Source organism: Candoia aspera, chromosome 2 (genome assembly GCF_035149785.1).
Source record: "Candoia aspera isolate rCanAsp1 chromosome 2, rCanAsp1.hap2, whole genome shotgun sequence".
NCBI lineage: Eukaryota > Metazoa > Chordata > Lepidosauria > Squamata > Boidae > Candoia > Candoia aspera.
Genome location: NC_086154.1, coordinates 205,927,708 through 205,942,261, shown reverse-complemented (window position 1 = coordinate 205,942,261; position 14,554 = coordinate 205,927,708). Strand labels below are relative to the sequence as shown.

The 14,554-nt window shown below is 39.0% G+C and overlaps 1 protein-coding gene across 3 annotated transcripts in view; it reads right to left on the bottom strand.

Annotated features, from left to right (window-relative positions):
- The window catches only part of LOC134491460 (kelch domain-containing protein 3-like), a 56,708-nt gene that overhangs the window by 25,630 nt on the left and 16,524 nt on the right, over positions 1-14,554 (bottom strand). For all 3 annotated transcript variants that reach the window (XM_063295232.1, XM_063295231.1, XM_063295233.1), the window contains 3 exons: positions 6,532-6,632; positions 4,410-4,495; positions 2,142-2,223 (listed from right to left, as the gene is read on the bottom strand). In XM_063295232.1, coding sequence (XP_063151302.1) covers positions 2,142-2,223; positions 4,410-4,495; positions 6,532-6,632 — 269 coding nt within the window. The remainder of the gene's footprint in view (positions 1-2,141; positions 2,224-4,409; positions 4,496-6,531; positions 6,633-14,554) is intronic.

The window sequence follows — 14,554 nt, the reverse complement described above, 5'->3', positions numbered from 1 at the left end:
TGTCACAGAAGATCAGTACAATAAACCTGAAACCAATACAAATGACAATACAGTTGTCATTTTTTTCAAAATGCTGTATCTAAGCTTTTGAACAGGAATCACTAAGTGGCATCTAATCTTGACTGTGCAGTCTACTAAAACTGTCTTCCTGATGTATTTAATCCAAATCTGATTGATCTTTGAGATGGATTGCCAGGTCTTTAGGCATCATAGTGTAGGGTTTATTCCATGGATTCATGATTCCCATTGCCTATGCATGGAATTTTTCCCTTTATTTTGGGAACTTTCTCTATATGAAGAATGCACAAGATTCACACTAAATTTGAGCCAGACCTTCTCCACTGGCATCTTGCTTTCATTTTAAGTCCTTATTGTGGTGTGTCCTTTGTTTTCTCATGAATTAGCTGAACAGCTTGGTGAAAATGCTCCCCCCTCCCCATTCTGTAACTCCTAAAAGTTTATTACCTGTTTAAAAACCTTTGCATTAGTTGGAGAGTTTTAATGGCTTTTTGCTAAGAAAAAGTCTCAGAGAACATCTTTTAAGCATCTTTTAAAAATACAGTATTTTATGTTGACCTTCCCCAAATACTGACATCTATCAATATCTGTCTTTTTAGTGGATCATTTTGAGTATATAAGATTGTTTTTATAATGGTTGCAAACTGCGTTGAAAATTTTGCATTGAGAAGTCATACATTCATATTATTAATGTAAATAAAAGTAACCTGATCTTCCTATACATTTGAAGAGGTCTCATGTTTCAGGTATCTAAATCTACCTTCCCCCAGTTCAAGTCCCCTCACATATTCTGAATTACAATTTTCTTAATTTCCAGTCAGTTTATTTAAAGACTGGACATTATTCTCCAATACATTTCCAGAGAGATAGGGAATAGCTGTGATGAACTGGTTCCCAGTTATTAATTCAGAGTCTCTTAATCACACACCATCAGATGAGGTAGAAGAGATCTTTATTAATACAGATGATCAGTCCAAGTTAAAGATCAGACTGAGGAAAAGCCCACACAATTGCTTGTTACAAAAATTCCAGCACTGCCCCCTCCATACCAGCCCCTTCTTAATTGCTGACTTCTCTCTTCCATCCTTTCTCACTCCTAGCTACAATTCACTCTAACAAGCACTGATAACACCAGCTAGCTGACCTTGGAGCTATCCCGGCCATCTCAGCAATTCCAATCAACATCCCTAAGCTGCCACTACAAGCAAGCATGCTAATACAATACTAAAAACAAAACCTACAAAACCCATCAGATACACTGGCAGGATGCTCCATTCTGACAATAGCTCTCTACAATCCCAGGCTGAGCCTCATGTGGTGTAGAGTGGTAGGGGCAGCACTGCAACCGAAACTCTCCCCACAACCCGAGTTCGATCCCAGCGGAAGCTGGAGTCTCGGGTAGCCAGCTCAGGTCGACTCAGCCTTCCATCCTTCCGAGATTGGTAAAATGAGTACCCAGTTTGCTGGGGAAGGTGACGACTGAGAAAGGCAATGGCAAACCACCCCGCTCTATAGTCTGCCAAGAAAATGTCGTGAAAGTGGTGTCCCCCCAAAGGGTCAGACTTGACTTGGTGCTTGCACAGGGGACCTTTCACCTTTCAACATCCCAGGCTACAAATTGGGCAAAGGCGGTATGGTCTGGAAATATTTCTGGCGATCTTTGTTATGTCTTTACATGGAATGTTGATTAGAAGCAAAAATAGCCAGTGATATATGTATTTGTGTGTTGCTGAATAATAAAGAATTAGCAATTGCAAACCTTATTTTTATATGAAACATTAAAAACAAAATAAATATTCCTGTGAAGTTAGGGGGACAATATCAGACTTTTTTGGTAGACATTCTTTTGGGGAGAGGGGGCAGTTTTGACTTGTTTTTGCCCTTAAAAAAATGTGAACAAAATATGGAACATTCAGATGGAAAACCTCATTACAAAGGATAGCCATTTAGAATTGAGCAGAAATTAAGTTATATTTAATATGACCTTAAAGCGCAGAAAATTTTTGTTCAAAAATATATTTCAAAATAACAATTTCCCAAAGCAAATTTCAAACTTTCCCATTCATTCATTCATTCATTCATTCATTCATTCATTCATTCATTCATTCATCTCCCCTACTCACCTAAACTCAATTTCATAATATCATTCTTTGGAATGGTTTTCCCATCTTTGAACTCAAAAGTTCCTCCAAACAGATAAATGTCCTGAAAAGAAGAACAAAGGCAAATATCACTATGCTAATTTATTTAGCACTCAGCATTTTGTTCTTCACTGCTATTCTTCTTTAACGAATCCATCACAATAATGATTTTTAAAAAGATACTTCCATTAATTGATCCCTTCATTAACGGGCATTTTGTGATATGCCAAACATCTGTAACATAAAACTCTTTCTTTTCATATTTGAAAATGTTGAGAATAAATATCTCAGCATTATGGGGACTTTAGTTCTCCATTTTGCTTCTCAAAGGAGTTATCTCCTAATCTGGGTTCCTCTGCTAATATAAAGGAGTGATTGTCCTAAACTACAAACACATTGCTCAAGGGATACTAAGATTGCTTCCAATTGTTGATGTCTGGAAGTCTGCTGTAAGCCTTTGTCTTGCCCTGCACACCTCACTGAACCTCTGGGGATACATGTGGACTATTATTGCTGGTTGCCTTGGAAATGGCCAATGCCTGCTAATTAGCAATCTGTTTAAAACAAGCTGGATTGGAATGCAGCCAACTTCCCTGCTTATCTCTCCACCTCACATTTCAAAGGACTCCAAATGATAGGTGTGGTCTGCTAAACCACAGAGGCTTCATTTAAGTCTCAATAACATGGTTGAATAACACATTGTGAAACTCTAAGCACATCAGCATGCCATAGATGGTGAGGTGGAAGAGGTTGAGAAAAGAATGGACTGGAAGCAACTGCATTCTTCTACTGCAGTCTTCCCATCATTCCTTAAGTGTCATTTCAAGCCAAGGGACTTCCTAGGAGAATGACCCCTGGACCAAGCCATGAGGGCAGAATCTGGATCCCTGCCAGCTTCCTGAGCCTAATATTCAGAAGGGAATATTCAGCTGAATACCAGGTGATTATATTCTTTCCACTTCTGCCTGTCAGATAGAAGCTCTGCAGGGTTCCCCACCTTGTGGAGCAAGCAAGATCTTGCAATGTTTCTCTTGATATTCTCTCATTTGTAGAGAATGCTACAAAAAGTATTCAGCAGACAATTTCGAAAACTATGTCAGTGATGTTTTAGTGGAAAACATCACTGATAGTGGATGTCAGTGATTGGTGGGGGGAAAAAGTGCATAGGTTCTGTCTTTCTCTCCCAGTATTTCTGTCAACCCTTTCAAGGCAGGTAGATTCAGCAAACAACCACCATCTGGATTTCTGGAAAAATCTTTGTTGCTGGTAGAGTATTGTAATAGAATCTTGAAAGTCTATCAAAGCAATTATCCAGCTCAAATGATAACTCCATGTTGCACTGGGTTGGCAGTTGGGCTGGGTTTGTGCTCAGTTTGGACTGTGGCCACCACAAAACTTGGTTGTTCCCCAGATTCTTGCCTTTCCCATCCATGTAGGGAAGGCAAGCTTCACTGGATGGCTCCTGTGTGGACTGTCTACCACTGTCTGCCTTTTCCTTCTTGGAATTTTTCCCTCCTCGCTAGTCCCTGTTGCTTTCCTCTGTTTTCCCAGATATTTGCACACATGGATGCCATCGCCTTTCCTTTGCACATTATTTCCTTTGACTCTAGCCCCTTATGATTCCATCCTGGTTCTAATGCTACAATAATCAGAGTAATAGGAAACAGGCTGTTCTTTTGCTCCTATGTTCCTCTGTAGGTCTATGGAAATTGTGTAGCAAGGAAGATCTAATAATTGAGATTAACAGAAAAAAGTAGTAATGTTCTTTTCTTGCAACGGAAGGAAGGACTTTGCAGTCCTGTGGGCAAGGGGTAGGAAATAAAAGGGATCATGTTTCACCCAGCCCAGGACAAAAGGATTACCCAAGGTAGTGACCAGCTGCTGGAGGGGAGGGGGCATGCCAGGTACCACAGCCAATCAGAGCTGGGGCTATTAGAATGGACTACAGCACTGGAGACCATCTATTCTGAAGTGTTTAAGATGGCTCGGTTTGGAAAACAGCAGTTCTGAACCAAAGCTGGAAAACAGGGGTGTGGGGTGCATCTGCAGTGACTGGGAGTGAGGGGAGGAGGATGTCATCCATTCCTGCACCCAGGAAGTAGTGAGTGGGCTATACTGGCAATAGGCCAAGTAGAAAGTGTGGATCTGCCCTAAGTCTTTGCAATCAAGATTTTCCATTCTCAAATACAGTGCAATGGAACTGAAAGCTCCTTAATTTGTAACTGGAGAGTAAAATATTCACTTGTTTACCTTATCACTATGTGCTGTAAATGTATGATGTGATCTTCCGATAGGCTTTTCTCCCTTGACTTCACACCTTTGCCACATTAAAGATACTTGGGGAGAGGAATGGGAGGATAGAAAATGACACACAAACATCTTTCATTTGTTGTTTTTGTTCTGTAGTATGTGAAAATAGCACTATTCCAAGCCTTTGACATTTACATCTATTTTTTCTTATAAAAGCACATTAATTCAGCAGGCTGCCTAAAGACTGGATTCTTTGATGTGATTCCAGGTTTTTCCTCACAGTACTTATGCTGCACTATCTTTAACTTTACACCTACAGCCTCTGCAGTATTAGAGTATGGGTGAGGATTTGTGGAAAATTGCAAGAGAAGCAACCAACAGCCCCGTCAGTACAGACATTATTAAGGGAGCCCATTTGCATAGCCATATTTAGACAAATTTAGACAGGAGTCATAGTATCTCTCATAAATGCAGTGCAATTTTTAAAAACTGAAGCATTGCCAAAGCCAGAATATCAATATGCTGATGAAGATTTCACATCCCTCCTAGAGTGAACTTCTATGGAAGCACATTCCTAAATCCCCGGATATGGCCAGTGATGCAGTAGCCATGTTCACATGATATGGCAAGTAGGATGTAGCATTTAGGCCTTTAACCAGAGAATGTATCCTAAACATCATGGCAACATGCAGTCAGATAGTTTGCCGGTTCCTCTCTTTGCTAGAATCTCAGCAACCAATGGCATCTGTGGGGGTTGGTGGGGTGAGATTAAAAAAAATCAAGATGGCAGTTGTGTCACTGAAATTGAAGCCCTGTCCTTTTTATAGATGCTTTACTATTGTACACACATAACAAATGACAGAGCTTTATCTGCCATCTTCACTTTTTTGTCATCCTTGCGGACTCTATAGCTAATAAGTTTTGTGTTAGACAGGGCTCTTATTTTGTGAAACAAAAACTAAAAAAAATGACAGTGGTCCAAATGGGTATGGAGTGAATTTTCTCCCTTTGTTTTTAAAAAAGAAGCATCCACATGGAGTGGAAAACAAACAGGGAGCAATCTAGCTTTGGATAGCAAGCTAAGCTAGGGGTAGGTAGGCATCAAGGTGTCCCCAGACACTGCCTGTGGTGTCTACTGACTCCTAACCCATGTGACTTTAAGAAAATATTCCTTTAATGACAACACTAAAATGGAAGCTGGAATGCTGTAAAGGAAATCATCTGCCTCTAGTATTATACTGACTGCAGGAATGCCTTTGGATCCTACAAAGGTCCTATCAAATCGTAGAGAGTTTCATTTCTGTTTTGTGACTGACCATGCCTACCCTGATGGTCATTTTGTAAATGCACCTAACACATGTTCTCAAAATTCTAGATACGTCCCAGCCACCCAAAATTGCCTATTCTGCACTATGCCATAGTTGCATAGTTAGCTGAATTTAAATTCCACTGAAATCAGTGGAATTTATGTTACATGATTAACTTTTTATACTATCCTGTGTTTCCTCCTTTTATATTACTGTATTTTATTTGCCAGATTACAGAGAATTCAGAATAATGTTGTATTTTCATGAGTACCATATTTATCTGAAAAGAAGGATGATCCACCTTCACCTAAAAAGAATCCCATCGGTAATAAATTCCAATGAGTTCAGTGGCTTTCTCTCCCACATTAACAAGTGTAGGCTAATGCTGTGCTGGGGATGGATCTATTTAGCTCAATTTACTCCATGTAAGTTTTGTAGAAACAGGGGAATAGATCACTGGACACTAAACTGTTTTTCTTTTCCCTTTACAACAAAGGGACAGGCCTTTCTTCCTAGAAGGCAGTGTAAGCATCCTTTAATAATACCATATTCTCAGCAAATGAAAGATGACTCTGCCCCCATTTACAGGTAATTAGGAATGGGAAATCCTCATCTTCCTTTTTGGCACATACAGTAAGTAACCTTCTGAACTCTTTCATAGTAGAATTCTTTGGATCCTGAAACGGCTTGAAAGACGTCCATAAATGGTCTGGGATTGTCACATTTATTTTCATCTCTTCATTGAATCATTACTTTGCTAACTTACAACAGCATTTCATAAGTCAAACAAAATGATTATGTATAATGAAAGACACCTGTGTCCAGTGCAAGCACATCAGTATAGTATTCATTCTCATTGGAACGGCCGCCAAACATATAGATGATTTCTCCAATGGCTGCAAAAGCATGGCCTGACCTGAAAAATGCAATGCCGTGTGAATTGAATGCTGTATCTCCCAATTAAAAAAGAAACATTTATCAAAGTAAAAGGATATCAGTAGGAATGTGCTCAATACTGGAAAGTATTAATTGGGCTCACTCATCAATGAAGATTCTTTCTTCTCGATTCAGGCAATTTCTACCATCTGGTTTTAAAAAGGGGACTTCTGGAGCCTTGAGACTGTTATTGTTGGAGGTAAAAGATAATGTTTTCCTCAAATCAAGCTCAACTCTTAGTCACTTCACAGATAAACTCATATAGATGTCTTGCCTTCTTCTAGGATGTTTTCTCAACCTCCCAGTCTAGCTTATTGTCCTGGTATTTCTTGGTGGACTCCCATCCAGGTTTTATCTTGTAGGCAATTGTGGGAGGAGATTTCCCTAATTTTGGAATATGTTGAATCTATACACAAGCCTATCCTGATCTGGAGACTCCTCAGATATTGGAGTTAAACCTCCAGAATTCTCAGAATGGTCATGCTGCTGTGAATTTTGGGAGTAGAAGTCTACACATCTAGAAAGGGACCACATTGAGGAAGTCTGCTAGAAACCAACTTGTGCATCTGGAAATCTAGAACTGCATGAAATAAATGAAATTAACTTCAATATTGCTAATAACACAGGTTGAAAAAAGGGCACTTGCTATCCTTAGGTTCTAATTATTTTGACTGAAAGATGCCTCCTCCCACTAGCCCCAGTGGATATGCATAAGGTTTGAGACTATTGGACTACACTGTTATGCCTTTCTAAACCACAAGCATGCTAATGTTTTCTTCAGAAGAACAGAACATCCAGAAAGGTTTGTTTCCTATTATTTTGGGAAGGACTGGCAGGACTTATTCCATTTACCAGATCTGCCCCAGGCTGTCATTTAGGGGAATATCCTAAACAAAATCACTCTCTGCTCTTGGATGTTTTTCTCCCCCATGACTGCTTCTTCTGTACATTGTTCAGCTTTGCAGTCTTTTCCTGCATCAGGGAGTTTGAGGTAAATGCCTTTGAAGCAACCTTTGACTAAATCAGATAACTATGTGCTTTAAGAAGTCTCACACTGGACAAAAGGGGAGGAACATTTTGCAATAAACACCATGAAGCCTCTGGAAATGCTGTTCCCAAAATCAGAACCAGAATGTCCTCTTCCTCCATCTCTAGGGGAGAAGAATGCAATGAAGAATATTCTACTGAACAGCTTTTTCCAAGGCTTGATTTAATATCTTACCATGGCACAAGAATCAGAAGCAAATAATTGTAGGACTGTTACACTGAGATCACTTTTGAGGGGATGTATATTCCATGCAATCTTGAAAGCTACAACCTGTCATTTGGACTTAGCAGAGATAAGTGCTGGCCCAGCATGGTTTATAAGTGGTATATTGATATGGAGAGCAATCCTACATAAGCTTTTGCAAAAGTCAATCCAATGGGATTTAATTCTACCGAAGTATACAGCCATAGTCTTTGCTTAACCCTCTATTTGTGAGTACTCTTTCCAGCACTATTGTAGAAGATTATTGTAATGAAGAGGAATAGATGTGCGTCATTTTCTTCTGTGCTTTCCTGTATAAAAGGTGTCTCTTATGTATTCTTATACATAGCATAGAGAGCCAACTTGGCCTAGTAGTTAAGGCATCAGGCTAGAAACCAGGAAACTGTGAGTTCCGGTCCTGCCTTGCATGAAGCCAGCTGGGTGACCTTGGGCCAGTCACTCTCAGCCCCAGGAAGAAGCAATGGCAAAACACTTCTGAAAAACCTTGTCAAGAAAACTGCAGGGGCTTGTCCAGGTAGTCTCTGAGAAACAGACACGACTGAACAGATTAAAAAAAAAATACATAGCATGGTTTGATAATGCCCAACATTTTAAAAGCAGGCTCAGCTTCCCCCTTCTCCCCTCACCCCAAACTGTTTCTTGTAGTTAGATATTTAGATGTTTTTTCATCTTCTGATACAGCCTGATTCAAGAGTGTTATCTCTTGAGCTTCAACATAGATCTGAATCTTGGGAAAGATGTGGAGTGCTAGCAGGTATAATATGGGCCTCTGTAGTGGGTCAATCTGACAAAAGTAGTATCATGTGCCATCACAGTGCAAGCCCTGACCTTTTGTAATGCATTGTGAGATTGCAGTCATGCCCAAAAGGGGTACAGCTTGCAGCAAAAGTTTTCATTTTGACGGAAGTAGCAGGAGCGTACAGATGCCCATGCTGGAGAACGTTTATTGTTATCTCTGACAAGAATGGGGCTCCCAACAGCAGAAGGAACATGATCTTCTATGACAGTGTTTCTCAACCGTGGCAACTTTAAGATGGGTGGACTTCAACCCCCAGAATTCCCCAGCCAGCAAGGCTGGGAGTTGAAGTCCACCCATCTTAAAGTTGCCAAGGTTGAGAAACACTGTACTATGCTGTATTTACCTTCCCCTATCAGATGTTAAAATTTCTTGTTTCTTGACTTCCCTGGAGATATTTCCTGTCGATATCATATTTTGCAGTTAAAGTTATTCTTCTGCTTTGCTTTGTTCAGTACTCCCATTCAGGTTTTACCTCACTTGTGTGTTCATTGCCTTTGTGTCCATGATCCTATTACCCACACATTGCTGGAGCAACACATTCTCATAAAGTTTCCTTGTAATGATCCTTCCCCCTAACAAAACATTCTTACATTCTGATCTTCTTCTGGCTCCCTGACAAATTGTCACCAGGCTGAGGAGGCTGAATGGATTAAATCATCCTTTCTATTTTCTATTAAATATTTTCACATGCTAAGCTCGTATTTATGTTACTTTTTAGCTGGAACTAATTGACTTGTTTAATGTATATTTATTGAAAAGGTGGATCCAGATGCAAAATAGATAATCACATGAATGGGCAAAATGTGATTGCTTAGAGACTGGTTTTCCCTGAACTCAGATTTCCATAACAATGTAACTATGCCTTTAGTCTCAGCCATCCTAACAATGTCTAATTAAGATGCCAAATATGTCATCCTTTTAGATCATGCTTCTTGTATGATCTGTTTTCCTGCTTAGAAAACTAAGTCTGTTCAAGGAAAAATGAGAATTGCTAAATCAGATCAACTTAATTGATTTTATCAGGAATTGTGTCTGTGTGTCTGCACAATTATTATTTTCATATTTTCTTCTAATTTTCTCTTTTCCAAAATAAGCATATTTAAAAAATTGTAAATTTATTGTATTATTCAGAGACTTAGTCATTACAGTAAAACCTTCATGCTTAGGATTGCATGGTTGCATAATTTCTACTGGTACTGTTACCATTTTCTTGGGGTTGTGAAATGCTGAGTTATCTGAGCTTTGCACAAATGAAACAATTTGTTTCACTTCCCCATTGATTATCTTACTTCGAAGAACTGGGTTGAAAGGAAGAATATTTGGCAGAATGGATTAAAACACTCCAAGCAGATGGATAGAGTAGAACACCCCTTCCCAATCTGGTGTTACAGTTCAAATATGTTAGACTGTAACACTGATCATCCCCAACTGGAATAGGAATTGAGGATATTGGCTGGAGGCTGAAGTTCGTAACTGTGAGACACTGAATTGGAGAAGACTGAACTATAGAATTTGAGGAGGTTCAGTATTTGCTAACAGGCTTTCACTAAGAAAAGATTCTCCAGGAATGGAAAGTCATTACTCACCTAGATCTATAAGAAATAAGAATCCTTAATACAATTTATCTAGTGCATTTAAGCATTCAGACTATTTGATATGCATTATCCAGTTGCACTTAACAACAATCAGGCAGATGAATAATGTTATAATCCAGATTACAGATGGGGAGACTGAGGCTGAGGAAGTGGCTTGCTTAAAGCCACATAATGAATCCAGACTAAAGTCAAGATTCAAACCAAGTATTTATGGATTTATAGCTCAATCCCTTGGCCACAAATGCTGCCCTAACTCTCAACGAAGACATGAATGTGACATCTGTACAGCAACAGCAAGTCTAATTTTTACACAAAAGCAGCTAGAAAACCTCACAACAGCTCCATAGGAGTCAAGAATTCTTTCTTCTGCATGCACTATTGCCTTTGACTCTTTGCCGAAAAAAACCTTTGAATTAACTCTTGGTATTTTTAGATGTACAAGAACAGTATAAAATATCTCCTAAACTACTTAGAAAAGTTTATGGGCCCAGAGCACTAGAAGCCATCCTATCCCAGATTCCTTAATTGCCCCTTCCTTAATGTATATGTTAAGTCCATTCCTCCCAAAACTTCTGCTGTTCCAATGTCCCCATCTCCCAACTGAGATTCTGTACATGCATGCCATGAACTGTACTCTCATTCATGGCCTCCCTTACTCTCAGCCTACCAGCTACACTTCCAAACTTTTAATTGCTCTTCCAATTTTACTAATTCTGCTTGGTTAGCACTAACTAGAAGTGAGCACAGATGATCTCTCAAAATTCTCCACAAAATTTGTGGCAGGGAAATTGGGTGACTGATGTCTCGAATAAATTATCTAGAAAGTTCTCAGTGGCAGATCTTCCCTTTAGTGGTAACAGTAGCATGGCTACTAAAAAGTCCATGGGGAGGAGCCGCCTTGTAAAGTTTTCCCATGGGGTTTAATTGGAGAGTGGGATGCCGGGGGTGGGGGTGATGGTGGCAGGTTACTAGAAATATGAGTATATAATGAAGAACAGGATATTCACACATATACACACACGTGCATGCCTTGCACCTTAGCCAGCAGGAGAACACCATACTCCAGCTTTGAAACAATTTCAAAAATTATCTTTCCTCATGCTGTATGAATAGTAAAAAAAAAATTCAAGAGGATTTTTCAGCCTGGCTCTAAAACTATCATCTATGAAAAGGCTACATCCAGCTACCTGAGTCCCTGTCCCTTGAGAGTGCTGTAAAGAACAAATGAAACAACTGCTTATATGACATTATACAGTATCTCTAACTATATTAAATGCAGGAAACTCATTATATGGATACACCAGTTAAACAAAAGCTTGAGGCTCTGGTAGCATCTACACTTCATAGTTCCATTGCCACAGGTTGGATTTTCCCATGGAAGTTTATTTTTGCAGAAATTTTATTTTAAGTGTTACTGTTTGTCTTTTTAAATAGTAACAAAATATATATTTACCAGTTCCTTTATTGTTGTAATAAAATGTACAGGGATTAAAGAATGAATGATAATGGCTTGGATCATAATACAAATGAGCAAAACAGGATTATTCAATATATTCCTCTTCTTCAACTTGATCCCCTGCACTCCAAAAGCTCCTTTTTGGAGATCAGAAGATCTTTCTGAGATAGCATAGAACTGAGTGGGATATTTTGCATGAATAGAAGATACACTAGGATGCAAGTAATTTTTAAATGATCAAATTATTCTCTTCCTTGTAATATGTTCAGATATACAGCTTAACCCCCACCCCCCTGAGAATGACATTTGTCAGTTCTTAAAACCTGCTATGTTTATTACACTAGTTTATAGTCCTAAAAAGTTCAATATCAATCTTGGCAAATGCAAGGCATAATAATGATTTTGTATGCGTACTTATGCCAATGCAAAATTTCATTCCAAGCTACTTAACTGCAATTTATAAACATAGCCCAAAGATTTCTGCTGTGAAGCATTCCAGTAACAAACATTTCAGTGCTAGAATGATTCATACGGCCCACATTTCCTTTCAGGTGTTGATACTCTAATTTTGTAATTGGTTGTGGCTCAGATCGTGCTCCAGATTTATGAAGCGGTTGAGCACTTTCATTATGCTGAAATCTAGCATGGGTCATATCTGTATTTGTAGCCCTAAATTTAAGTTAAACTGCATTCAGTTCAGCTAAGAGAAATGTCAGACGTAACAAGAAGAACCTTGTCAGCTCCATGCCATGACCATCAAAAAGGGTTAATGAAATGCAGACAGACATTTCATGTGATGAGCTAGTGAATCAATCTTAAGATGCCTTTTACTGTACCTAATGGATTCCTGATGGATTATTTTAAAACATTTGTTTACCAAGCAACATGCACAGAGGTTGTTGGCCAAATGCCCACTGTTACCTTTCTAGTGCTTACAGGGGTGGCATATCCTGAACATGTCACCCTGCTAAAAGTCTCCTTTACTTGTCTGGGCTTGTGCTTCCACTTTCTTTGAGGATGAAGAAAATTGCTCCTAATTTGTCATGCTTGCAGTTTTGCACTGGTGCATTGTATTCTCTAATGATTTTAGGCTGGCTGCCATTTGTCATGTTGTGGTTTTTGTGCATATGCCAAAATATTAATAAACCGTGTTCCTCTTCATACTTGGAAAGTACATGGAATGTTTCTGGAAATGGTTATAAGCTGATCTTAGCTATCTCAGCTATAGCAGCATTGTTGAAAGCAATGGGTCAGATGAAAAATTATTTAAATTATACATAGGAACCTTTTTACATGGTTCTGTTAAGTCCCTGAGGTACATGATAATTGTTCCTGGGTGAACACTTGAGCACCAAACTAATGCAGGGCTGTGGCAATGGCACATAGAGCTTAATAATGAAATCGAATTCATTTATGTTTCTTGGGTAGTATCTTGATTTATGGATAACACCTAATGAAATAAAATTTTTGGGAATAGGGGCCTGGCTGATAACATCCTAGTTGTGGGAAACGTTGGTAACATTTTATGGTTTTATTGCAGAAGAAAGCAGAGAAACTTTTTATAAAATAAAAAGCAGAGAAACTTTTTATAAAATAAAGTTGAATTTTAAAAGTGCAGTTTATATTCTTATCAAAAACTGTCTTAGTGCAGGCATAGCTGCTAGATACTGTAAGAAAAGTCAAGGCTTATTCATGTAACTTCTTGGACACTTCCATGTAGGAAGTTTTTTTGTCAATAATGTGGTTTACCATTGCATTCTTCTGGAATGTGTGGTCAACTTCCCAGTTTAACCAGCAACCCTGGCATTTTCTGGTGGTCTTCCATCCAAGTACTAATCAAATCTGACCCTCCTTAGCTATTTGAATAAGTTAATAGAATCACAGAATTATGGAGTTGGAAGGGATCACAAGAATCATCTACAGTAGTCCAACCCTCTGCAATGTGCAGGAAAACCAATTAAACTATCTATGAGAGGTGGCTGTGCAGCCCCTTCTCAGAAACCTTCAGAGGAGAACCCACAACTTCTATAGGTAGACTGTTCCACTGTTATACAGAACTTACTGTCAGGGAAGTTTTATTGAAACAAAATCTCGGTTACTGCAACTTACACCTGTTATTTCTCAACCTGTTTCTATGGACTAGAAAATAGTTCCTGACTATGGTTACGTTTCATGTACCTGAACACTGAGATAGTGTTTCCCCTTAGTCTGGCTAAATGCTACCACCTGTCAGACCCACTATGTAGGCCAGACCATGAAATTAACTCTACAGGAAGGTTATAACCATTTTTATTGAGATTGGCTATAATAATAAAATCTTGTTAGTCTCATTGTGCTGCACAATGAATTCAATGAATTAGGGAGGTGTCTGCCAGAGCCGCTTCTGAATTTTATCTTGTTCTGGACTTAAGAAATACTTCAGCCCTTTTGCCCAGGCAACAGAACCTACATATCTCTGCTAAGCTCATCCTCCTTACTCTCTACATACCCTGCTGGGCACGAGATGCTTACTTGTACCAGTAATCAGCTTAGTGCTTGACATGTTAGGACATACTACTATATCATCCCCATCATCTTGATCATGATTATTTGCCTAGGAATTAGAATGTCAAACTAGGATTGTGGAGACTCAGATTCAAATCCTCATACTGATACCAAGTTCATTAGGTAACTTTTGGCCAATCATTATGTCTCAGGTTATCTTGAGTCACAGAATATTTGTGAGGATAAAATTGGAGGAGTGTTATGGACCCTGTGTTGACCTGCTAGAGGAAGGGCAAGC